The 25,180-nt window shown below is 42.8% G+C and overlaps 1 protein-coding gene across 2 annotated transcripts in view; it reads right to left on the bottom strand.

Moving 5' to 3' along the window:
- The window catches only part of OCA2 (OCA2 melanosomal transmembrane protein), a 470,182-nt gene that overhangs the window by 409,962 nt on the left and 35,040 nt on the right, over positions 1 to 25,180 (bottom strand). For both annotated transcript variants that reach the window (XM_088025221.1, XM_028087266.2), the window contains exons 4-8: positions 21,003 to 21,060; positions 19,049 to 19,121; positions 5,519 to 5,679; positions 3,637 to 3,719; positions 2,242 to 2,395 (exon numbers count right to left, since the gene is read on the bottom strand). In XM_088025221.1, coding sequence (XP_087881347.1) covers positions 2,242 to 2,395; positions 3,637 to 3,719; positions 5,519 to 5,679; positions 19,049 to 19,121; positions 21,003 to 21,060 — 529 coding nt within the window. The remainder of the gene's footprint in view (positions 1 to 2,241; positions 2,396 to 3,636; positions 3,720 to 5,518; positions 5,680 to 19,048; positions 19,122 to 21,002; positions 21,061 to 25,180) is intronic.

The raw sequence follows: 25,180 nt of genomic DNA on the forward strand, positions 1-25,180 counted from the left end.
CAATCGTGGACATTGCTGCTATAAACATAGGGGTGCATTGCCCCTCTGAATCACTATGTTTGTGCCCTTTGGATAAATACCTAGTAGTGCAATTGCTGGTTTGTAGGGTAGCTCTATTTTTAACTTTTTGAGGAATCTCCATACTGTTTTACAGAATGACTGCACCAGCTTGCATTCCCACCAACAGTGTAAGAGGGTTCCCCTTTCTCTGCATCCTCACCAACATCTGTTGTTTCCTGAGTTGTTAATTTTAGCCATTCTGACTGGTGTGAGGTGGTATCTCATTGAGGTTTTGATTTGTATTTCCCTGATGCCAAGTCACGTGGAGTATTTTTTCATGGGTCTGTTGGCCATTTGGTTGTTTGTTTTTCTTTAGATTTTATTTATTTATTTGAGAGAGAGAGAGAGCAAGAGAGCAAGAGTTATTTGAGAGAGAGAGAGAGAAAGAGAACACGAGCAGGGGGAAGGGCAGCGGGAGAAGCAGACTTCCCGTTGAGCAGGGAGCCTGATGCAGAGATCAATCCCAGGATCCCGGGATCATGACCTGAGCCTAAGACAGACACTTAACCACCTGAGCCACCCAGTCCTCCCCCCTGTTGGCCATTTGTATGTCTTTTTTGGAGAAATGTCTGTTCATGTCTTCTGTCCATTTCTTGACTGGATTATTTGTTTTTTCTGTGTTGAGTTTGATAATTCTTTATAGATTTTGGATACTAGCCCTTTATTTGATAAGTCATTTACAAATATCTTCTCCCAGACAATGGGATTTTTCATCTAGATGGTGGTACAGTAAAGACTTAACCTGGCAGGTCTGAAATTGCCATCATTCTAAGGGCCTTTAGAAGAGCCTGCTCTGGGGCTGGCCCTTGGCTGGCATCTGGGTACTTGGCTTTTGGAATGTTCCTTATGTTACAGAGTGATATGGTTGTTCTGTAGGATTAGGGCATTGCATTAAGCTGTACTAACATGCCTAAACTATTTGTATAAAAATGTGATTTACTGTTAACACCTGTTTTCTTTCTGGGGTGTTGGGACTTTGGTGGGCTGAGGGCACCCAATGACAAGCCCCCATCAAAAACCTTCGCTGGGTCTCAAGCAGGCTGCCATGGGCAGAAACACTACTATTGGAGGAAGAAGCATTTTCTATATGGCCCCCTTCTTGGAAAGGAGACCTTTCAGAACCCTGTTCCTGGACTCCTCCAGACTGCCTGATAAGGCTTTTCCCACTGCTGGTCATGGTAATAAACCACAGCCCAGACAGGGCACAGCTGCCTCTGAGTCTGTGAGTTCTTCTAGAAAATCACAGTGTGTAGGTAATCAAGAGAACCCTGAAACATGATAATATTGATTGAGAGGAAAACAGAAAAAGAATGGAGAGAATAGAGCTACTCTGGAATAAAGAAGACATAGAGATATAACACCTAAACCAATGATTGGATCTTGTTGGAACTTGGGGCTCAACTTACTGGAGCAAACATTCCTCACCAGGTAGACTAGACAACCACAGGCAAACTTCTGGAACTTTCCTGGCCACCTGCTGCAGGCCATTTCCTTGAAACTCCAAGGCATTTCTCATACCTATCCTACACTCAAGAAGAAATACCTCTTCAGAATCACATCCTCTACTGACATCCCATCAATGTGTTGCTGTATATCTGGTTTCATGATTAAATTAATAATGGACCAACGCATCCAGAAAGTGTCTGCACTTTGCTCCATGCTATTAAAGGTAGAGCCGAACTTGGTTTCCCAGAAACATGGAATTTATAAGACATGAGATCAATTGTGAAAAGGCTCATTAGCTGAGTTGATAAACATAAGAGATAATAATCCCTCCCCCCACATAGCCCAAGGTCTCTCAAGTCCCTGTAATATACACAATCCTATGAAGCAAATGGGGGCATTTTAATATGCATTTCAGAGAGATTCAACACTTACCACCTCAGCATCACACTTCAAGTGAGCGGCAGAGTGAGAAAATCATGTACATTTTCAGTTTTCTCAGGTAAACTTTTGCTGGGGCCTGCTAAAACTCATCTTGCATGTGTCAGTTGCCAAGATTCAGCAAATATTCCAGTACAAATCAATTTCTACCTAGAATGATGGAATCTTCCTTTTTAGGAAAGATGCCATTGCAGTTTGATTAAGAAGCAGAACTGAGCCCATCCAGAGCACCTTCATGTTGAAAGGACACTTACTTGTGAACACAGATAAATCTTAGAGAGCTAGCATGAAAGTTACCTCAAATATAATCAGCATGTAGACCCCAGCAAGGATGACCACAGCAATGGTCACTTGTGCTTCTATGCTTGCACGGAGGTACTGATGAGCCATCAAAAGAGGAACTGCCTGTGTCTGCTGGAGGGAGGCTCGAATGCTGATAGAAACAGTATCTCTGCAGAATGAAGCAAAGATATTACCACTAGTAAGGGAAACCACACTCTATGTCAACAATTAGTGCTTGCTTCCTTGGTGTCCTTCCCAACACAAGTCATCCATGGCCATAACCAGAGCCCAAACTGACCTCACAGTGATTTAGCCCAATGTCTGACCTGGCAGATGAGGCACTCTGAGTGCATATGAGCAGTGTAAGATGCAGACACAGCCTCCCTATAGCCAGGTCCATCTGATGTAGGCCCCCACACCTGGCAGTGTCTGCCTCGTGGCAGGTTCCACTCCAACAATTAACAGGGAGCAAGGACTTTTACATTGGTTCTAGCCATTTAATTTTCTCTCTCCTCATTACACACTGACTGCTTTACCTGCTAACAAATAGCAAAGCCAACCATTCTCACATGTGGGAGATTCAAAAAAGGGCCATGTGCAACCTAAGAACACATAGACAGGTTGTCACAGATGGTGGGGGAAAGCACCTGGAACAAGAGGCATCCAAGTAATCAACAGTATGTGGCATGGTGAAATTAAAGCACTTTCCTAAAAGTTTAGTCAGTAACTATTCTGAGCTGAACTATGTCCCCAAAATATAGATGTTGACACCCTAAGCCTCAAAACTTCAGAATGTGACTATATTTAGAGTCTTTACAGAGGTGATTAAGTTAAAATGAGGTCACTAACGTGGTCCCTAATCCAGTATGACTAATGTCCTTACAAGAAGGGATTGGGACAGACATACACACACAGAAAAGTCCACAGAAAAACACAGGGAGACGAAGCCAAGGACAGAGTACTCTGAAGAGACAAATCCTGCTGAACCCTTGAGGAAATAAATTTCTACTGTTTAAGTCATACACTCTGTGGTATTTGTTATGGCAGGCCTAGCAAACTCATATAGACATAATATGGAGCGGCATTAAAGAAAAAGAGAAATAATCCTAAAATTTCCTGGAATTCCCCATTGTGGAGCTTCATAATATTAATGAAATTAAAGCATCAACTATAAAATACCATTTGCTTCAAAATGGACCCTGCAATCAATCCTCATTTCCTGACACTCACGGTTATGATGCCCTCCTACATCCTTCATGTTCCTAGTCTATACATTTAGAACATCCCATCCAAACCACATAACTGATCTGGCTATTTGTGCCAAAAATTGGAGTCCCACAGGTCAAACTTTTTAAGTGAAAATGTCCAGAGGAGACCTTCCCCCAAGATCCTTGATCACCTGAGACCCACCTGCTCAGTATCTCAAAGGTCCTGCTCACCACCAAGTGCTCACTTCTTCTCGGATTTAAAAATACTGTCCAATTCTGAGTGACCTGTAAAAGTTGAAATGTAATATCAGAGTAAGGCTTTGAACCTGAACCATCACCTGGGATTCAGTGCTATTCACTGTAGGTGTTAGTTTAGAATAAGAAAAGAAGACAAAGAGGAACAGCAAGGACTTTGTATACAGCTCCCATATCCCTGACACTACAGCATATCCAAGCTGTGCAGAACTGGAAATTTCCACAACATAGAGGGCTTTAAGAAAAAAAAAACCAGAATACAGAAGTACAAATATAGAATTAGTATAAAGGGTACAAAGGTATAGAAGTAAATATGATTTATTATGAGAAAAAGAAATCACTGCACTTTATACGAGACTTGGGATCTTCTGAGCCCTCTGAGGCAATTCACAAGAAATGCTTGCTTAGAACTGCTTCCTGCTTGCAAATTGGAGGCAGAAAACCCTCACACCCATGTCACAGGAGTCCATGGGAGGTAGGACCCAAGGATGAAGCTTCCTTTGCTGCAGGCAAATCCACCCCACATGTTCCTGTCCTAAGCAGGGCAGTGGAGAAACCAGCTGAGGGGGACGAGATGTGAGCAGAGAGGGAGGGGCTAGCTTGGGGACCCAAAGGGCCAGGGAAACTTCAACGGGAAGACAGGAGCTTTGCTGCCCACAAATCATAAAGTAAACGAAAATAATAACTCTGAAATTGGTCAAAGCATAAATGAGCGTTCATAAGTTCTCTTAAAACACTTCAGTATTTGGAAAGAGTATATCAGAAAAAATCCATTAGTAAAGATCTCTTGTGTTCTTCATGTTTCTGAGCTGGATTTGTGTGTGACACTAGAGCAGAGTGGAGCCCCATGGGCAGGCAGCTGTGTCAGCAGGCTGCAAAAGGTCACATCTTCCCCCACACAAGGCCCACAGACAGAGCAGGCAGATGTGTGCTCACCCCGCCTTTACTGAGAAGGCCTTGCCAGCCGGTTGTACACCACACACGAGGAAGTGAAGTTTACATCCTAAGGCCAAGGCAACCGGTTCAGAACACTGGTGCTGCACAGACCATCACCCATGAAACTGCAGCCTCATTCATAATGAGGCCTTTGTTCTGTGGACCCTGCTTGGCATGGCAGGAAAATGCGAGGGGTGCAGTAACCCATCAGATGCTCCATTTTGGATGACACAGCATTGTGCACCAGCAGGGTTTCCTCTTATTGATATAATGAGGGAAACCCACGAACCTCATACACAAGTCACCATGATAATCCCGGGGAGTTGTCAAGGCCAGGACTTGGGGTACAGGTCAGGATGCACAGAGAGGGGCCAGGCCTTGTCTGGGCTCTGGGCCATGGTGACAACACCACTGTTGGCTCTCCTTGCCTTCGAAGGACAGGAACTAAAGGTTTGGTCTAGGAGGCACTAAGACAAGATCCTATCACTTTAGAAGCAGAAGCTTTGGGAAACTATGCAAGTCTTAGCCAAGTGTCCCCAAACCCAAGAGAACTGTGGTGTTGAATACCTTCTGTACCATGGGGTAAAGCCCAGGTTTAATTGTGCTTTAACAACAGAAAACTGATTTCAAATATATAATGTTTCCCTGAATTGCCCAGTAAAATCATGTGAATAAAATAACTTGCAAGCCTCATTTTACTGAAATGGCAAGAGTTTTATAATTGTCTTAGACAAAAGGAGAAAGGAGTCAAAGACAAAGCAAAACATAGGGTTTGCCTAATAATGGTGTCATTGCCTTATGGCTTCCCATCAAATCCATTCAAAAGGAAACTCAATTTATAAAGAGATGAAATGAGTATTTACAATTCCTTTCAAATAACTTATAAGTGTAACCTGCTGTGGCCGCCGCCGCCTGGAGCCTGGAACGTCAACCTGGGTCACCTCCACCATGACATGTTCTTCTCTCCCGGTATGACTTGGGCCACCGGCCACCAGGGCCCCTGCCAGATCCACCTGGAGCAGTGTGGAGTCCACATGGCTGGTGAGGTTCGAAGCTGAGGCAAAGTCAAGGTGAACCACAAAGCAAGGAAGAGAGGCCTGAAGTCCCGTCACCACCCACCCAGTGAGCACCCTCCTTAGAAGGTGCACAGAGAAATACCTATCCAGGCTGTTTCTGACAACTGTACTGCAGACTTTGACCACTCCTTATCTCCTTAGTACCTCACTCCTGACATGCAGTTTGTTTTGCAATGTCTGATTGCATGTGTTTCAAATCCTCTGTTTTAACCTTTAAGTGGTATCTCCCCATTCTACCGTGATCTCTGCTTCCACTTTTTGCAGCCAGCATAAAACTCTTCCCCAATTTCCTGGACCTACCATGAGCTAGTAGACAGGATGGTTGCATGAATGAACAGATACACTGATCCACATCCATGTCCAAATCCTTAGGTGCCAGGTCTCTATTTTTAGAATGAGAAATCACAAAGAGAATTGAAAATAAGAATTCTGAAGCCAGCTAAATAAGTGACATGCACTGCAGTGAAAGGAGAGAAATTTCTTCAAAGCATGTGAAGGACTCTTGATCAGGGAAAAATTATCAGGTAAAGAGACTTTCCCCCCACAAAATATAATTCCCATCGCACTTAAGTCCCACTGTAGGCTTCCCCTTAGCACCTACATCCTGCATTTGGGTGTTGCACAAACGTAGGAGCCCGTGCTACTCAACCCCTCTCTCTCTACTCTGGGCCAGGTCTTGCCTCTGCTGCAAGGTTCTGGGGGTCATGACATGGATTCTACACAGTGGCTAGCCCAGTTATTTTGATCCAGAGGAGAAAACTGTTGTCGGTGGAAAAATGAATCTCAAAATAGTCTAAGCTTTGTATGAGGTCTCAAAAGTCTTAGCAGCAGCTCACTGATTGCAGGAGGATTCAGTAGCCAATTCCTTTGCTCTTCCTTAAAACCCTAGAAGAAACAGGCGGTTTATGGAACAGAGTTAGGGAAAAGGCACAACCTCACTGTTGCCAGAGTGTACGCAAGATTTACTATGAGTATCAAGGGCCAGTGAATGGTTAATCTTTTTTCATTATCTATTTCCTCAAGCAAAATGCACTGGTTTAAAAAACAAATTGTACAAAAAACATCCTGGTAAAGAAAGGGTTTTATCAGCACTGCTGTCCATATGAGAGCCCAGACTGAGCAGCGGTCCCCAGCATTTGGTTGGAAATCCTCTCCACATACTTATGCTACTACTTGGGTTCCAACAAGGACAAATGGAAAACAGACGTCATATATGAGGCAGGATATACCAAGGAAAGGCCCAAAGAGACACTGCTGCTTCTGCCAAAATTACTCGTGTCCTGGTCTTTCCCCAGGGCAAACAAAAGATAGACAGTGGGGAGAAATATTTCAGTTCAGAAAGGATTCCAAGAGACCTTGCAGAAACCCAGGGGAAGGAACAGCACCACCTAGAGGCTAACATTAGAAAAGCAGTGCCTTCACCCTCAGATTTAATGAATGTTTGTGGAGCACTTATTGCGTTCCAAGAAATAAATGAATAAAACAAGATCTTTGTCCTGGGGGCCGGGGGGCATCTCAAGCCCTGTTGGGGAGACAACCATGTAACAAAGCACCCTATTATTAACTAACCAAATTGAGTGCATACAAAATCACATAGACACAGGGCCACATGTACTTCCACCCTTCCTTTTCTCTGTCTTTCTAGATGCCCACCATGCACTTAAGATTCAAAGCCCACTGGGGTGCTCTGACTATGTCAGAGTGACTGTGCTCAGACTGCGTCAGCTGTAACTTCCAAATCCCAGCAAACAGGAGCCTCTAATTGAGCCTCACCCTTGCAGGTAGCTTCAATCCTTGCCTCCCAGCCATGTTGAACTCTCCACCATGCTCCTAACACATAGTCCCCTGCCTTTGCCTCAAATGCCTCCCCAAATCTGCAGAACTTCTACCATCTTTCAAGTTCTCACTCAATCTCTCCTCTCCTTAAATCTTTCCTTGTCTTCCACGACTCCAGCGGATCCTCTGGCTTCCTCCAGTGTTCCTCTGTAGATTGGGCTCATGCCATACTGCAGTTTGTTTTAGACTTTTCTCCACAACTGGTCTCACTCTTCAAGAGGAATAATTGCATCTTATTCATTTTGTTACTTCTTTAGAAACTAATGTGGTTCTCGCCACATCAGATGCCCCAACAAATATACTTGTCTCACCAGTGATATTTGTTTACAGCATCATCCTTGAGGTCCTCCAAACTTAGACCAAAGTCCCTGCCAGACAGGGCATGAAGAAGTCATAGAGAAATCGCCTCCTTCTTCTAGCTGCATCAAAGTAGTCTCTTGACTTTACCACTACCCCAGTCAAAGCCATCTTTCAAGAGCTAACTTGACATGCCTTCTATGAACCTTCTTCCCACTCTGTGAGCCCCCTAGACGTCCCTCCTCTGAGTTCTTAGTTAATCATCTTCCTGTTGTACCTCTGAGTGTGACCATTGACTTTCTCTGGCTGTCCCAGTGTGGGCAGCTGTCTTGGCAGCCTATGCATGGTGGGGAGAAAGACACATGAGCAAAGCACTTCTGAACAGCGGGCAGTGTGCTGCTACAGGTCATGGAACAAATCCATGAGAGCCTGAGAGGGGCCTTCATTTCCACCTAAACTGTAGAGTCCTCTTGGGCTTACCCTTCAGTTTGCTACAGAGCCTATCAAATGCCAGGTTCAGTTAACACTGGCCAGGACTCCCTCCTGGACCAAACTTAGGTCCTCTGAGCCCTCTTCTTGATTAAGTTTAAACCTTGGCCTGGTGAGCCCAGTTTATCAAGAATCCCTTCACTCTTTTTCTTTTTCTTTTTCTTTTCTTTTCTTTTTTCTTTTTCTTTTTTTTTTCTTTTTTTTCTTTTCTTTTTTTTTTTCTTTTTTTTTTTTGAGAATGCCTTCACTTCACTCTTGATCCCTAGCCAAGTTCCCTTTGGTAATTTTCCATCCTCCCCCTCACCCTTCTGTAGATTCCCAGCCTAACCTGTTGTATTTGGAGTTGAGTTCAATCTCTTCCCTATTGCAATAGTCTTGGATAAAGACTTCCTTCCTTACCTGTTTAACTGATACAATTTTTCTTTGACACAACTTTTGCTTAATTGAATGGAGGTAAGAAAGTGGGGTTCCTTTAGACCCAACTTCTTGATAAAAATGGGAGCAATGTCACTTGATAAAGTATGAAACTTTTAAGACTGATCAATTCATAAAAATAATCTATCTAGTGCTAATGTATTTTCTCCAGCATTTGGGACCAAATGGATGAATGAGTGTCCTTAATTTCTAGAGTGGTGTTGGCCAATAGAATTTTCTGTGGTGATAGAAATGTGTTTATCTGTGCTATCTAATATGGTAGCCACTAATCATATGTGGCTATTAAGCACTTGAAATGTGGCTGGTGTGAATGGGGAAGTGACACTTTAATGTTATTCACTTCATTAATATAAATTTAAATGTCAAGAGCCACAAGTGACTAGTTGCTATCATATTGGACATCATAATTATGAGGTTACTACCTAAGGAGCTTAGGATGTAAGAGAGGAAGAATAGGAGGGGACAAAATCCTTTAATATGTATAGTGTTTTCTTTATGTACTTTGAAAGCCCCCAGGACTACTATGAAGGGTGTGATGGAAAATGGACCATATGTCAAGAAACAAAGAAAAAAGATTGGAAGAGAGGGAGGGAGAGAAAGGGAAGGAGGGAAGGGAGGAAGGTCAGTGAGCAAGCCTAATTACCCTGCTTATATATAACCTGGCTTGCTGACCATTATTCACCTGTCTAAATGACCTAGGAGCCTTGAACAGGTCTCCCCCATAATAAGCACAGAGAACAATTCAGGGACAAAGAACCTCACATGCCTGTAATCACAGCCACTTCCTGTTTCACAAAGCTTCTAAAATAAACCCTGCAATTACTGAGGTGACAAAACCAGACTATTACAAAGAAAACATCATAGAGGAAAAGGTAGCTTTGTTATTCTCCAGTTCAAGGATAGTGAGGCTTTCTCCAAAAGCACTTCCCACCAAAACACACACCCCTGGGGTCTGGCCAGAAGTCAAGAAGGAATAACAGTGGGGCTCTTCATTCATGAGGACAACAACGAGAACACCACTACTGGCCTTTCAAAACCAGGCCTGCTTGAATCACTTCTTGCCCCAGACGGGCACAATAACACCCTTTTGCTGAGAATCACCTTCAAAGGTCCAAACTCTGGTGCACAGTCTAGCCTGTCCTGACTTTGTCCCCATTTTTGTAGATACCAGCAGCAGTTGGCTCTCTGGGGGCATCTGAGGGGGACTTCTGATCTCTGATCTGTCCTTTCACAAACCACCATAGCAAGTTCTCGGCCTAAGGTCCTGGGAGAGGGTCTGTGAGCTTCCAGAAATGTATGGAAAATCTACTGAGAACAATGTACATTTTCTAAGGAGCCCGTGGGAAGCTTAAATCAGCCTTAATAATGGTTAATGATTGACAGAGTCTCTCTTTGGCCAAACCTTAGGTACGCTCCTTTGAACTCTCTTCTCTAAGACTAAGCCCTGACTTTGGGGCTTCTGTGTCCAGTTTTAGCAAGAATCCTGCTAGGTTAATTTAGTCAGAATCTTCATTCTCCATATCTAATCACACTCAATATCTGATCAGGTTCCTCATCTGCCTCCATCCCCCAGGTGATGTCTGGTCACTCTGGCCTGTCTTCAACAAGTATCCTGTGAGGTCAGTTTGGCCAGAATCTCCTCTTATCCATGATGTTTCCTCTTAGTAGTTTTCATCCACTGCCCCCCACCCTGCTCCTTGGCTTTAAACTCCCACTTTTCAAGCTCAATCTTTCTCCCCCACTGCAAGGCCTCACTGCAGTGGTCTCTACAACTATCACTAAGTTCCCAAATAAAGTATGACTTGCCATCTTTAACAAGTGTCACTGAAGACTTTTTTTTCTCTTAGCAGATCCACATACATGTAAGAACCACTCTGCAGCATTCCTATCATCCCACACAGCTCTCTCCATCTCTTCCACTTCTCTTTCTCTCTTCACCCAAATATACATGTGGGCAGAGAGACCTCCCAGTTACCCTTACTGCTGAGAAAAACCATTTGTCTGCCAGTCACTAGGATGGGTCTGGGTTCATTCAAGTCCCAGGAAAGGGCTAGTGTACTTGGGCTGCTGTAGAAGGAAAACTGCACAATGCTGTGGAGTAAAAGTGACATGGTACAGTTCTCGGTGGGATGAACAGAAGACTCTTATTTGTCATTATCTGATTTTATCCTGTTATTATCCTTACTTGTTATACTTACTTAGGATTTCTGCTGACTGATAAGGTTCATACAGGAGTTGCCACAGTACAGTAATCACTCAGCAACCTGCAAATATTTCCCCCTCCCTGTCTCGTTCTGGATAGGATCTCTCCAAGTTCTTGGCTCAGCCTGGGCAGTAGGTTATGATCATTTACAGTGAGGTCACATGAAGGGAAGGCAAGATCCCTCTCCTAGGGGCATCATGAAGTCAGGCCTCCACACTGACACTTGCTTTGAGAAGGCCCCAGGGGAAGCTGAGGAAAGCAGGAAGATGTCTTAGTGTTTTTGACCCATGGAGATGATATAAAGGTAAGGCTTAGGAATGGGAAACAAAGCTCATTAAAATCACAGAGCTCTCCAGTTCTCTCACGGGGAGATACATCTTCACCTAAAACTGAGACACAATTTTAAAGTGGTGAAGCAAATACCAAGACTTTAGCAAGTTCTTCAGAGCTACTCTGTCCTGAGAGAAGGTAGAGATGAGTGCTCTCATTCATTTAAGGGCAGGGATGCACCATGCACTGCCCACCAGAGCCATCTCATGAGCCCACCTGAAGACCTTGAGTGCCAGGTCTTTCTGGAATGTTGAGTGGCTCAGCTGAGTGAGAGGATGTCCTGGAAAGACACAGAGGGACTCCCCAAAAGAACCAGAGGAAATAAGAATATGCAAAAACTACTGGTGACTGTGAGGGAAACTACCCAATTTTCTAAAATTTCAGTTCACCCAAGCTTATCAATTGAAGATACTGAAGAAAAAAAAAAATCTGTGAATGATTTAACTCCTTTTTAAAAGGCAATAATCAGAAAAAAAAGTAATAATCAGAAATACTTGAGCAGGGCGGAGCAAGATGGCGGAGGAGTAGGAGACCTAGATTTCGTCTGGTCTCAGGAATTCAGCTGAATAGGGATCAAACCATTCTGAACACCTACAAACTCAACAGGAGATCGAACAGGAGAGTAGCAACAACTCTCTGAACAGAGAAGCGACCACTTACTGGAAGGTAGGGCGTGCGGAGAAGTGAATCCGAGGCGATATTCGGGAGGATAGACGGCGGGGGAGGGGCCTCCGCCGGCCGCTTCTGGCAAGTGATAGAGCCGCGGAGCACAAAATCGGACCTTTTAGAAGTTGGCTCGGCGGAGGGAAGTCGCTGCAGTGGCTAAGCGGGGGGTGGAATCCTCCCAGGACAGTGTGGTCTCAGGACCCTTGGGGTCACAGAGAGACCGGGGTGCCTGAGTGCAGCAGAGCTCCCAGGTATCAGAGCAGGGAAGCCGGCTGCAGATACGGAGCAGAGTCGTGGGCTCTCAGCTCGGGGTTGCCATAAACTGTGATCTGCGGCCCAGTCGGGGCACGGCTCCCCCAGCAGGGACCCAACAAGCAGCAGATCCGGGGAGACTCCCCTTCCTTCCCGGGGAGGAGCGGTGCGGGAACACACTGCAGGGATCTGCTGGGTTTGGAGACTCCGCGCGGGGTCGGGTGCCAGAGATAGCAACGCTCGATCACAGGCCGGGTGAGCACGGAGTGCGGCCGGAGACCGGGGACACGGAAGTGACTGCTTTTCTCTGGGGGCACACTGAGGAGCGGGGCCCCGAGTTCTCAGCTCCTCCGAGTGGAGATTGGGAGGCCACCATTTCTGCCCTGGTCCTCCAAAGCTGTACCCAGAGCTTGTAGGGAACAAAAGCTCCTGAGAGCAAACCGGAGCAGCTTCCTTAGCCCGGACCGACAAGGGCGGGGCAATTCCGCCTCCGGCAAAGACGTTTGGAAACCACAGCAACAGGCCCCTCCCCCAGAAGATCGGCACAAACACCAAGCAAGCCAAGACCAAGTTGATTGATCAAGGAGAATAGGAGAACTCCAGCGCTAGGGGAATACTGCACATAGATTCATGGCTTTTTTTTTTTTTTTTACCATGATTCATTATTTCATCAAAGTTAATTTTTGTTGACTGTTTTTTTCTATTTTTCTTTTTCCCTTTTTCAACCAACATCTTATAAATCCCTTTTTTAAAAAAAAAAACATTTTTTATTTTTCATTTTTAGAGTCATATTTTATCCCTTCATAGTAGTTACCCTTATTTTTGGCATATATATATAAGTTGTTCTCTCTTTAAAATTTTGAGGTACAGTTTCTTCTAACAGATCAAAATATACCCTAAATCACTAGTGTATGGCTTTGTTCTAGTCTGCTGCCTGATCACATTCTCTCCCTTTTTCCTTTTTTCTTTTCTTAAATCTTCTTTCTTTTTTCAAACAACTTATCTTACCAAGTCCTTTTATAAAATCTTTTATAATTTTCATCTTTACAGTCATCTTCCATCCCTTCATTGTATCAACCCTTATTTTGTACATATATGTCTTTCTTCCTTTAAAATTTTAGGAGGCACTTTTATCTAACAGACCAAAATACGCCCAAAATCTAGTGTGTGGCACTGATCTATGCACTAGCCTGATCATATTTGATCATATTCTGCCTTTTTTGTATTGTTTTGTTTTTGTTTTTATCTTTTTTTTTCTTTTTCTCTTTCTTTTTTCTTTCTTTCCCTTTCTTTTCCCCTGGTTTCAGGTCTTTTCTGATTTGTATACAGTATATTTGCTGGGGACGTTGTAAACCTGTTAGCCTTTTGTTCTCTCATTCATCTATTCTCCTCTGGACAAAATGACAAGACGAAAGAAATCACCTCAGCAAAAAGAACAAGAGGTAGTACCGTCAGCCAGGGACCTACTCAATACGGACATTAGTACGATGTCGGACCTAGAGTTCAGAATCATGACTTTAAAGATACTAGCTGGGCTTGAAAAAAGCGTGGAAGTTATTAGAGAAACCCTTTCTGGAGAAATAAAAGAACTAAAATCTAACCAAATCGAAATCAAAAAGGCTATTGATGAGGTGCAATCAAAAATGGGGGCACTAAATGCTAGGATAAATGAGGCAGAAGAGAGAATCAGCGATATAGAAGACCAAATGATGGAAAATAAAGAGGCTGAGAAAAAGAGAGAGAAACAACTACAGGATCACGAGGGCAGAATTCGAGAGATAAGTGATATGATAAGACGAAACAACATTAGAATAATTGGGATCCCAGAAGAAGAAGAGAGAGAGAGAGGGGCAGAAGGTATATTGGAGCAAATTATAGCAGAGAACTTCCCTAATGTGAGGAAGGAAACAGGCATTAAAATCCAGGAGGCACAGAGAACCCCTCTCAAAATCAATAATAATAGGTCAACACCCCGACATCTAATAGTAAAACTTACGAGTCTCAGAGACAAAGAGAAAATCCTGAAAGCAGCTCGGGAGAAGAGATATGTAACCTACCATGGTAGAAACATTAGATTGGCAACAGACCTATCCACAGAGACCTGGCAGGCCAGAAAGGACTGGCAAGATATCTTCAGAGCACTAAACGAGAAAAATATGCAGCCAAGAATACTATATCCAGCTAGGCTATCATTGAAAATAGAAGGAGAGATAAAAAGCTTCCAGAACAAACAAAAACTAAAGGAATTTGCAAACACGAAACCAGCCCTCCAAGAAATATTGAGAGGGGTCCTCTAAGCAAAGAGAGAACCTAAAAGCAGCAAAGAGCAGAAACGAACACAGACAACAGACAGTTAACAGTCACCTTACAGGTAATACAATGACACTAAATTCATACCTTTCAATAGTTACCCTGAATGTAAATGGGCTAAATGCCCCAATCAAAAGACACAGGCTATCAGATTGGATTAAAAAACAAGACCCATCAATATGCTGTCTGCAAGAGACTCATTTTAGACCCAAAGACACCCCCAGATTGAAAGTGAGGGGGTGGAAAACCATTTACCATGCTAATGGACACCAAAAGAAAGCTGGGGTGGCAATCCTTATATCAGACAAACTAGATTTTAAACCAAAGACTGGAATAAGAGATGAGGAAGGACACTATATCCTACTTAAAGGGTCTATCCAACAAGAAGATCTAACAATTGTAAATATCTATGCCCCGAACATGGGAGCAGCCAATTATATAAGGCAATTAATAACAAAAGCAAAGAAACACATTGACAACAATACAATAATAGTGGGGGACTTTAACACCCCCCTGACTGAAATGGACAGATCATCTAAGCAAAAGATCAAGAAGGAAATAAAGACTTTAAATGACACACTGGACCAAATGGACTTCACAGACATATTCAGAACATTCCATCCCAAGGCAAAGGAATACACATTCTTCTCTAGTGCCCATGGAACATTCTCCAGAATTGATCACATCCTAGGTCACAAATCAGGTCTCAATCGGTACCAAAAGATTGGGATCATTCCCTGCATATTTTCAGACCACAATGCTTTGAAACTAGAACTCAACCACAGGAGGAAAGTCGGAAAGAACTCAAATACATGGAGGCTAAAGAGCATCCTACTAAAGAATGAATGGGTCAACCAAGAAATCAAAGAAGAATTTAAAAAATTCCTGGAAACCAATGAAAATGAAAACACAACTGTTCAAAATCTTTGGGATACAGCAAAGGCAGTCCTGAGAGGAAAGTATATAGCAATACAAGCCTTTCTCAAGAAACAAGAGAGGTCTCAAATACACAACCTAACCCTACACCTAAAGGAGCTGGAGAAAGAACAGCAAATAAAGCCTAAACCCAGCAGGAGAAGAGAAATCATAAAGATCAGAGCAGAAATCAATGAACTAGAAACCAAAAGAACAGTAGAACAGATCAACAAAACTAGGAGCTGGTTCTTTGAAAGAATTAACAAGATTGATAAACCCCTGGCCAGACTGATCAAAAAGAAAAGAGAAATGACCCAAATCAACAAAATCATGAATGAAAGAGGAGAGATCACAACCAACACCAAAGAAATACAAACAATTATAAGAACATATTATGAGCAACTCTATGCCAACAAATTAGATAACCTGGAAGAAATGGGTGCATTCCTAGAGATGTATCAACTACCAAAATTGAACCAGGAAGAAATAGAAAACCTGAACAGACCTATAACCACCAAGGAAATTGAAACAGTCATCAAAAATCTCCCAAGAAACAAAAGCCCAGGGCCAGATGGCTTCCCAGGGGAATTCTATCAGACATTTCAAGAAGAATTAATACCTATTCTCCTGAAACTGTTCCAAAAAATAGAAATGGAAGGGAAACTTCCAAACTCATTTTATGAGGCCAGCATTACCTTGATCCCAAAACCAGACAAAGACCCCATCAAAAAAGAGAATTACAGACCAATATCCTTGATGAACATGGATGCAAAAATTCTCACCAAAATACTAGCCAATAGGATCCAACAGTACATTAAAAGGATTATTCACCAGGACCAAGTGGGATTTATTCCTGGGCTGCAAGGCTGGTTCAACATCCGCAAATCAATCAATGTGATACAATACATTAACAAAAGAAAGAGCAAGAATCATATGATCCTCTCAATAGATGCAGAAAAAGCATTGGACAAAGTACAACATCCTTTCTTGATCAAAACTCTTCAGAGTATAGGGATAGAGGGTACATACCTCAATATCATAAAAGCCATCTATGAAAAACCTACAGCGAATATCATTCTCAATGGGGAAAGGCTGAGAGCTTTTCCCCTAAGGTCAGGAACGCGGCAGGGATGTCCACTCTCACCACTGCTATTCAACATAGTATTAGAAGTCCTAGCCACAGCAATCAGACAACAAAAAGAAATCAAAGGCATCCAAATCGGCAAAGAGGAAGTCAAACTCTCACTCTTTGCAGATGATATGATACTGTATGTGGAAAACCCAAAAGACTCCACCCCAAAACTGCTAGAACTCATACAGGAGTTCAGTCAAGTAGCAGGCTATAAAATCAATGCACAGAAATCAGTGGCATTCCTATACACCAACAACAAGACAGAAGAGAGACAAATCAAGGAGTCTATCCCATTTACAATTGCACCCAAAACCATTAGATACCTAGGAATAAATCTAACCAAAGAGGCTAAGGATCTGTACTCAGAAAACTATAAAATACTCATGAAAGAAATTGAAGAAGACACAAAGAAATGGAAAAACGTTCCATGCTCATGGATTGGGAGAATCAACATTGTGAAGATGTCAATGGTACCTAGAGCAATCTACACATTCAATGCAATCCCCATCAAAATACCATCCACTTTTTTCAAAGAAAAAAGGGTATTGAGGAGCGCACGTTCTGCATGGAGCACTGGGTGTTATGAACAAACAATGAATCATGGAACACTGCACCAAAAACTAATGATGTAATATATGGTGATTAACATAACAATAAAAAAATTAAAAAAAAATAAAAATAAAAATAAAAAGAAATACTTGAGCTGGACACAGCTGCCTCTTTTTCTCCCTCCTCCTCCACGAGCCTCCTCTTCCATTGGCTTCCTCTTCCTCCCCACTCCTTTCTCCTCCTTGCCTTCCTCTCCTCCCCAGCTTGCTTTCCACGATGTTCCCTCTTCCAGGCCTAGGAGCTTTAGGTACTTTCATGCTTGACTGTCCTCATCCAAATGTTTATTCAAGAGAGACTTTGGGCTCTGGACTTTTAGTTTCAGCTGGGATAAGTAGAGAGCTAGAAACACACCACTCCTACTCTCACAACCTGAAAAGGCTGGACAGATGTGAAGTTAATGACTTATTCTGTCAAGAATGAGGTTGCATCATAAACATCTAACTTGAAATCTAGAATGAGACGGGTGACTGAGGGGAGGAATAGGGCCAAGCGTTTGCTTCCCTGAGACAGGTGCTACCACCACTCACAGAAACAGAAAAGATTAAATCAGAAAATTTTTAAACTGCTCAAGGTCAAGTATGGGCTAGCGTGGTAGTAGGGAGATCCTGGGAGCCACAGAATTGGGCTGTTCACATCTTCTAATAGGATTTTGCTTCAGGAACCCTAGCAGGTACTCACAAAGAAGATGGAGAAATTGAGGAGACTCATGAAAAAACATTAATTTGCTGGGGAAACATAACAAATCTGGTAGTCTAAGGGCACAGTGGAACTCCAGCAGCTGGGGGTGATGGGTAAGAGGGGAAAGTAACTGTCCCCTGTGGAAGGAGGAGGAATAGTGCACAGCCTGGCAGACAGCAGGAGAGAAGCCAAGCAATTCCGAGTGTCTGGGATGCTAGCAGTTACCACGGCAACTACACACTGCCACACAGCCAACCTCTGACTACATTTACCCAGACCCCCAACTAAAACCCACAGTACTATGGAATAAATGTTTATGTCCCCCACAAAATTCAAATGTTGAAGCCCGGCCCCCCAGTGTGGCTGTGTCTGGAGATGGGGCCTCTAAGGAAGTAACTGATGTTAAATGAAGTCATAGGGTGGGGTCCTGATCTGAGAGGATTGTATCCTTATAAGAACAGCCATGAGAGAATGCTTTCTCTCTCCACATACACAAACACACACTGAGGAAAGGCCCTGTGAGGACATGGCAAGAAAGGCAGCCATCTGCAAGCCAGAAAGACAGCTCTCACCAGATATCAAATTAGCAAGCACCTTGACTTTGGACGTCCAACCTCGAGCACTGTGAGTAATAAATACCTGTTAATCCCCAGGCTGTGGTATTTTGTTACAGCAGTCTGAGCTGACTAACACACTCAATATCTACTATCCTATACAACACGTCTGGCTTTTAGTGACAAACTATGAGGCCTACAAAAAGGCAAGAGAAAACACAGTATGAAGAAACCAAGCAATCATCATGCCCAAATGACACGGCCAAGGAAAAGAAACAATGAACTTAAAAATAGGTCAGTAGAAACCACCCAGGCTGAAATGCAAAAGGAAGTGGGGTTGGGGTACAAAACAGAGTGTGCAAGAGCCCAGGGGAGCCAGGCCCTAACTGGAATGTGCCACCTGGTTGTCATCACCCCAGGGGGAACCTCACCACCAACCACCCTCCATAGTTTCACTAGTGCTCCCCTCCCCTTCTGCTCTGGCCTCATCTTTCATCAAATGTCCTGAAGGAACAAAATAGGCATGGGAGGAACAGTGATCACCTACACTGGGGCCTTCAGCAACAGTTGTAATAGTTCTCTGGTGTCTCTTTGTGAATCTCAGCCATGGGCAACTATCCATCTCTGTATAGACTGGATACAGTAGCTTTGCAGGGGTGACACAGCCAACAGCTGCCAGAACTTTCCTTGATCTGGATACAGGCTGAATAAAATCTGTAAAAATCAGAAACATTTAATGATATATTTGTGGTAGGAGTACAGTAGGATTTAAATAATTTTGACAAAAGTTAAAAATATGGGTATAATAATGGTGTTGACTGATGTATCGAACATTCACCAGCTCACTCTAGTTTTTCTTAGATATTTTCTTAGATATTTTCTTCTAAATATTTCTTAGATATTTCTTAGAGATAAAATTCTGATTCATTATACTATTCTCCACTACAATGGGTCTTGATTACTGATATTTGTTTTTTTTAAGGACTAACCACTCAGCCACAAAATTAAATCATCAGAGGAAGGTAAACATGGTTTTCCCATACTGGAGAAAAGGGGATACAACACATGTGATGGTTAAAGTATGTGTTTGTGGAATTTGCAGAGTACCTTATACCTCATCAGAAAGTACACTGAAGTGGTTATAAGATGACAGGTTATAGAAGTTCAAAACAAATTCCCCAAATCACCAAAACTTCAAATCCCAGAAGAAGGCTGAAGACTAGATACAGAGCTCAGGTTAGTCCTCAGGAGATCAGGTAAGAGCTGGCCCACCCTGACCTTCGGCTTGGAAATCCCTGTACCCACCTACCAGGCCCTGCGAAGCAGCCAGAGCTTCAGAGCCACACAATTGTGTGAATAGGAAGTAAAGAAGCAAACTGGCAGCTAAAAAGTAAAAGCATGAAGTTTTCAGAGTTCAATGTATTTGTTTCTTGTTTCATGTATAATTTCCTTTCTGTGGGCCACTGCTCCCCTCCCTTGTGGGCTTTCAAAGAGTTGCAGGTATTCAATTCAATTCAGCCAGTATTGACTTCATGAACCACCCTCGATGCTCAAGATGCAATATTGCTCTCGATTCGCCACTCTGAGAAGAGGAGCCTCTTCTCACGCATAATCCCCCCACACACACACAGAGCCCCGAAACGCATGCCCACCTGTGCAAATAATGAAAACCAAGTATTCACAGCCACATGTGGTCATGTGCAGTTTCCAGTCATGCAGGGTTCAGCCTGGCCATAACCTCAGGCTGCCTGCATAGAAGAGGCACAGCCACACATGTCCTGGAGTCCACATTGCCCAGGCATGAAAACACCACTCACATACCCCATCCTTGCTCACAATCTCACATGCTGTCACAGCAGCATGTACCAGCCACCCACTGGAATCTCCCAACAATGGTGCAGACAAACTCTCTTATGCCAATGCTGAAAATTGGTACACACCCAGAAATAAGACCCCAAGCACAGACACAACCTCAAAATGATCACAGACCACAAATGACCCACATGTCTCACACAGGCATGCAGACATACAAACACACAGCAGGCACAGAGGACCTCACATCCACATGAGCACACACAGACACACACAGCTGACATGTAACCATACATTTGTACACACACAGATATGCACACCTGAGCGCAAAGAATCTCACACTCATTCATTTGGCAAAATATTGAGCACCTGCAATGTGATTCCAGCTAGGCTACATCAGGATACACACCACACAAATGCTGGCAGCAAGACACATTCTGGGGGCCACCCATGATGCTGGACATGCCCAAGACAAATAAAGAGTTTTATTGCATGTGGTTGAAAACAGAATTGGTAAGCCGCCTTCAGGTGGAAAGTTAGACCCAAGGATGAAGCTAACTGCCTTCTACAGAGCAAAGCCAAGTCCCCAGGGCTTCTGTTGTATCACAGCAGAAGAACATTGCTAAGGGGAAGCCTCCCTCACCAACCTCAGCCCACAATCCCACATGCCTTCAGCATCTCCTCCAAAGAAAGGTATGAGCCCCATACTTTAGGTGCCTTGCTACCCAGCCCAAGGCACCCTGGGGCTCTGCTGACCCAACAGCAGAGCTCTGTGATACTCACAGAGCACACCACCACAAAGATAAACAGGCTTGCAACTTTCAGCCACCGTACACAGCGCCTGCAAGAGAAAAGGTAGGACCCAAGTCACACCAAAGCAGTCCTGTTTGCATGTGCCCAGACTGCCAAACCTCAGACACCTTTCTGAAGCTTTGGGTAATATCAATCTCAAAGCACATGTTAGGAATTCTTTCCATAATATGGTATAAAGGAAGACACTGCTGACCTATAAATATATGGCCTCAAGAAAAGCAGCTTGGTGAAGGTTACAGAGAAGAGCAAAGTTAACCTAGTGTTTGCACATGTTTCACGCCGGAGATGCTAAAATTCAAATTTGGAGGCTCTTCCCTAGCATTTTGAAGGCTGAATTTCCTGGAAACAGGCCTTATATGGGCTCTCAGATTCATATTTATCAATTACATTCCCTTAAGTTTTCTGGAAAGTGGGAATATGGATTTGATCATCAAATATAAAAACACTGAACTGAGATATAATCAAACCAATTCAAAAAAGAAATTACAGTGCTGTCACTGGTTGTACTAGCAAAGTCTTTTAAGAATTCCTTCAGAGATAATTAACAATCAGGCCATGCTCTTGGCCCACTGTACAGTCTCCTGATGGTGTCCTGACCCAGTCATCACTATACCTTTCTTAACTGTGGCTCTAAGGGCCAGGTAAATCTGAGTCTAGTCAACCCTTTGCAGTCTTTCCAGTCCCATCTCTGCTCATATCACCTCCCCAGGCCCACTGGATTCCATCTTCTAATGACATTATCACTGCCCAGCTGCGGGGTGTGCTCTGCCACTGGCCACCCCTCAAGAGCAGGCACTGTGGTGTCTGTGCTCTGTCCCTGTATGTGGAAGGGTGCTGGTCCACAGCCTGTGCTTGACATATGTTTATAGAATGCAGAGGTCTATGTTAGGACATCTTTTTCAATACCTTTCTGATCTTTTCAAAATGGTAAAGTCTTATTTTTCATTCCCTTACATTTAATGAGTTTGATGGATAATCATTTCACACTTCCAAATTATGACTCAACACCCCCTCTTTAAATGGGAATCAAAGCTGGAGGTATCAGAATCCCAGATTTCAAGATATGCTACAAAACTATAGTAATCAAAACAGTATGGTACTGGCACAAAAACAGACACATAGATCAATGGAACAGAATAGACTCCAGAAATAAACCCATGCTTATATGGTCAATTAATCTACAACAAAGGAGGCAAGAATACAAACTAGGGAAAAGACAGTCTCTTCAATAAATGGTGCTGGGAAAACTGGACAGCTACAAGCAGAAGAATAAGCCTGGACTACTCTTCTGACACAATACATTAAGATAAGCTCAAAATGGATTAAGGACTTAATGTGAGACTTGAAACCCTAAAACTCCTAGGCAGTAATTTCTTTGACATTGGCCATAGTATTTTTCTAGGTCTCCTAAGGCAAGTGAAACAGAAACCAAAATAAACTACTGGGACTACATCAAACTAAAAAGCTTCTGCACAGTGAAGGAAACAATCAACAAAACAAAAGGCAACATACTGAAAGGGAAAAGACATTTGCAGACAATACATCTGATAAAGGGTTAATATCCAAAATATAGGAAGAACTTATATAACACACACACACACATACACACACACACACACACACACACACACACATCCAATTAAAAAATGGGCAGAAGACCTGAATAGATGTCCTCCAAAGAGGACATACAGATGGCCAACAGACACATGAAAAGATGCTCAACATCATTCATCATCAGGGAAACACAAATCAAAACCACAATGAGATATCACCTATCAGAATGGCTAAAATCAAAAAGACAAGAAATAAGAAGTGTTGGTAAGGATATGGAGAAAAACAAACCCTCAAGCACTAATGGTAGAAATGTAAATTGGAGCAGCCATTGTGGAAGACAGTATGGAGATCCCCCCCAAAATTTAAAAATAGAAATACCATATGATCCAATAATTCCACTACTGGGTATTTACCAAAAGAAAACAAAAGCACTAATTCAAAAAGATATATGCACCCTTATGTTTATTGTAGCATTATTCACAATAGCCAAGATATGGAAGCATCCCAAGTGTCCATCAACAGAGGAATGGATAAAGAATGTGTGTGTGTGTGTGTGTGTGTGTTTATATTTACATTTACATATAATGGAATATTACTCAGCCAAAAAAAGGACAAGATCTTGCCATCTGTGACAACATGGATAGACCTAGAAGGTATTATGCTAAGTGAAATAAGTCAAACAGAGAAAGACAAATACCATATGATTTCACTCATATATGAAATCTAAAAAAACAAAACAAATGAAAAAACAAACAAAAATCAGACTCACACCTATAAATACAGAGAATAAACTAATGGTTTCCAGAGGGGAGGGAGATAGAGGGATGGGCAAAATGGGTGAAGGGAAGTGGGAGATACAATCTTCTAGTTATTAAATGTACAAAACATAGGAATAAAAGGTACAGCATAGGGAATATAGTCAGTGGTATTTTAAGAGCACTGCATGGTGACAAATGGTAGCTACACTTGAAGATAGTATAACATATACATTTCTTGAAAAACTGTGTTGTATATGTGAAATTAATGTAACACTGTATGTCTACTATGCTCAAATTAAAAATAGTAATAAATAAATGGGAATCAAAATGATAATTCTTTTTTAAAGCATGAGGCATTGATTTAACTACTCCAAATACAAAATTTTTTTCTACATAAGAGACATATACAGCAGAGATGACAATCCAAACTATGTTTTACAAGTTTCCCAATGATCATACATGGTACATTTTAACCCTGTTAAAAAGAATGGCACTAAGTCTTTTTAGTTCGGTGGCAAGCTCAATGCAACTATTCCATGAATCCTAGAAGATAAAGTAACTACAGAATGTAAAGTCTCAAATGTACTTGTTTAAATTCTTCTATGGTGTGGGACAGTTGAAAAACCTGACATCGTCTCGAGCTGTGAACCAACCAGTTGAGGGAGGGTGTTAACAGTGTCAGCGCTCACCAACCTGTGGTCTTTAGGGCCAGATCCCTATTCACACACTTTCACACAATTCACTTAATTTCATAGCAGATTCTGTGGCCAAATATTTGTCATATATATGCTGGCAGCTGAGACCAGTAATCATGAAAAGCAACACAGGGCTGGGAAACATGTTGGGAAACATAATCTCCATGGTCAAGCACAGGTGGGGGATATGGAGGTCACATCCCTGCTGACCCCCCTCAGCTTACAAGCTGCATGACCTCAGGCAAAATCCTTATCCTCCCTGCAGTCTCTTCCTTCATCTACCTCTCAAGGTTCCTAGAAGGGTCAATAGAACAATGAGAGTGGGTCTCTCTGCACACAAACAGGTTCACTTTGGGCATGCAGATAGGTACATTTCTAATCAGGCCTTCAAACAGCTTCAGAAAAGACAGGTACCCTAATGTAGACAAATAATAATACAATTATTTTATAGCTACATAGTGTTTTCTCACCTATCCATGAGCTTTCCCACAGACGATCTTAGTAGAAGCCCTTGCAAGGCTGTGTAGTGAGGGAGATACAAGGTGACAAGGAAACAGCTTAATGGATGTGTCTGCCTCTGCTGGTCCCTCAGCTACCTCAGAGCATATCTGGAATGAGGACCTAGTGGTCCTGGTCCCCAAGACTTATTCTGTACTTAGAGATGCCACTTTCAAACATGTCGCTCTCAACAAAACCTTTCTTTTAAATAAATGTGCCTATGGAAGCACAGCAGACAAAGTAGGGAGAGAAAAAGTGCTCCAGCTCTGGCTGGCCAGTTCACATGGTCCAACATAATGCCCTAAGCTTTCCCACACACAGGCATGCCCAAGTCCTCCTCTCCATGTGCAAGCATAGCTTTTCCAGTACCACTACCACCAACCCCTTCCTCACAGCCTCAGGGTCCCAGCTCACACAGGCTGGACAACACAGCTTCCTGAAGGATGAGCCCTGGCGCAAGAGCCAACCCTTCTAATAACATGCTTCATCGCCAACTACAAGGGATTATGAGATCCCTGCTCAGCAGGGAGTCTGCTTCTCCCTCTACCTGCTGCTCCCCCTGCTTGTGCTTTCTCTCTGTGTGTCAAATAAATAAATAAAATCTTGTCATAAATAAATAAATAAATAAATAAATAAATAAATA

This window comes from Eumetopias jubatus, unplaced genomic scaffold (genome assembly GCF_037043125.1).
Source record: "Eumetopias jubatus isolate StellerSeaLion01/CBP00866 unplaced genomic scaffold, mEumJub1_p1.0 scaffold_7, whole genome shotgun sequence".
Lineage (NCBI taxonomy): Eukaryota > Metazoa > Chordata > Mammalia > Carnivora > Otariidae > Eumetopias > Eumetopias jubatus.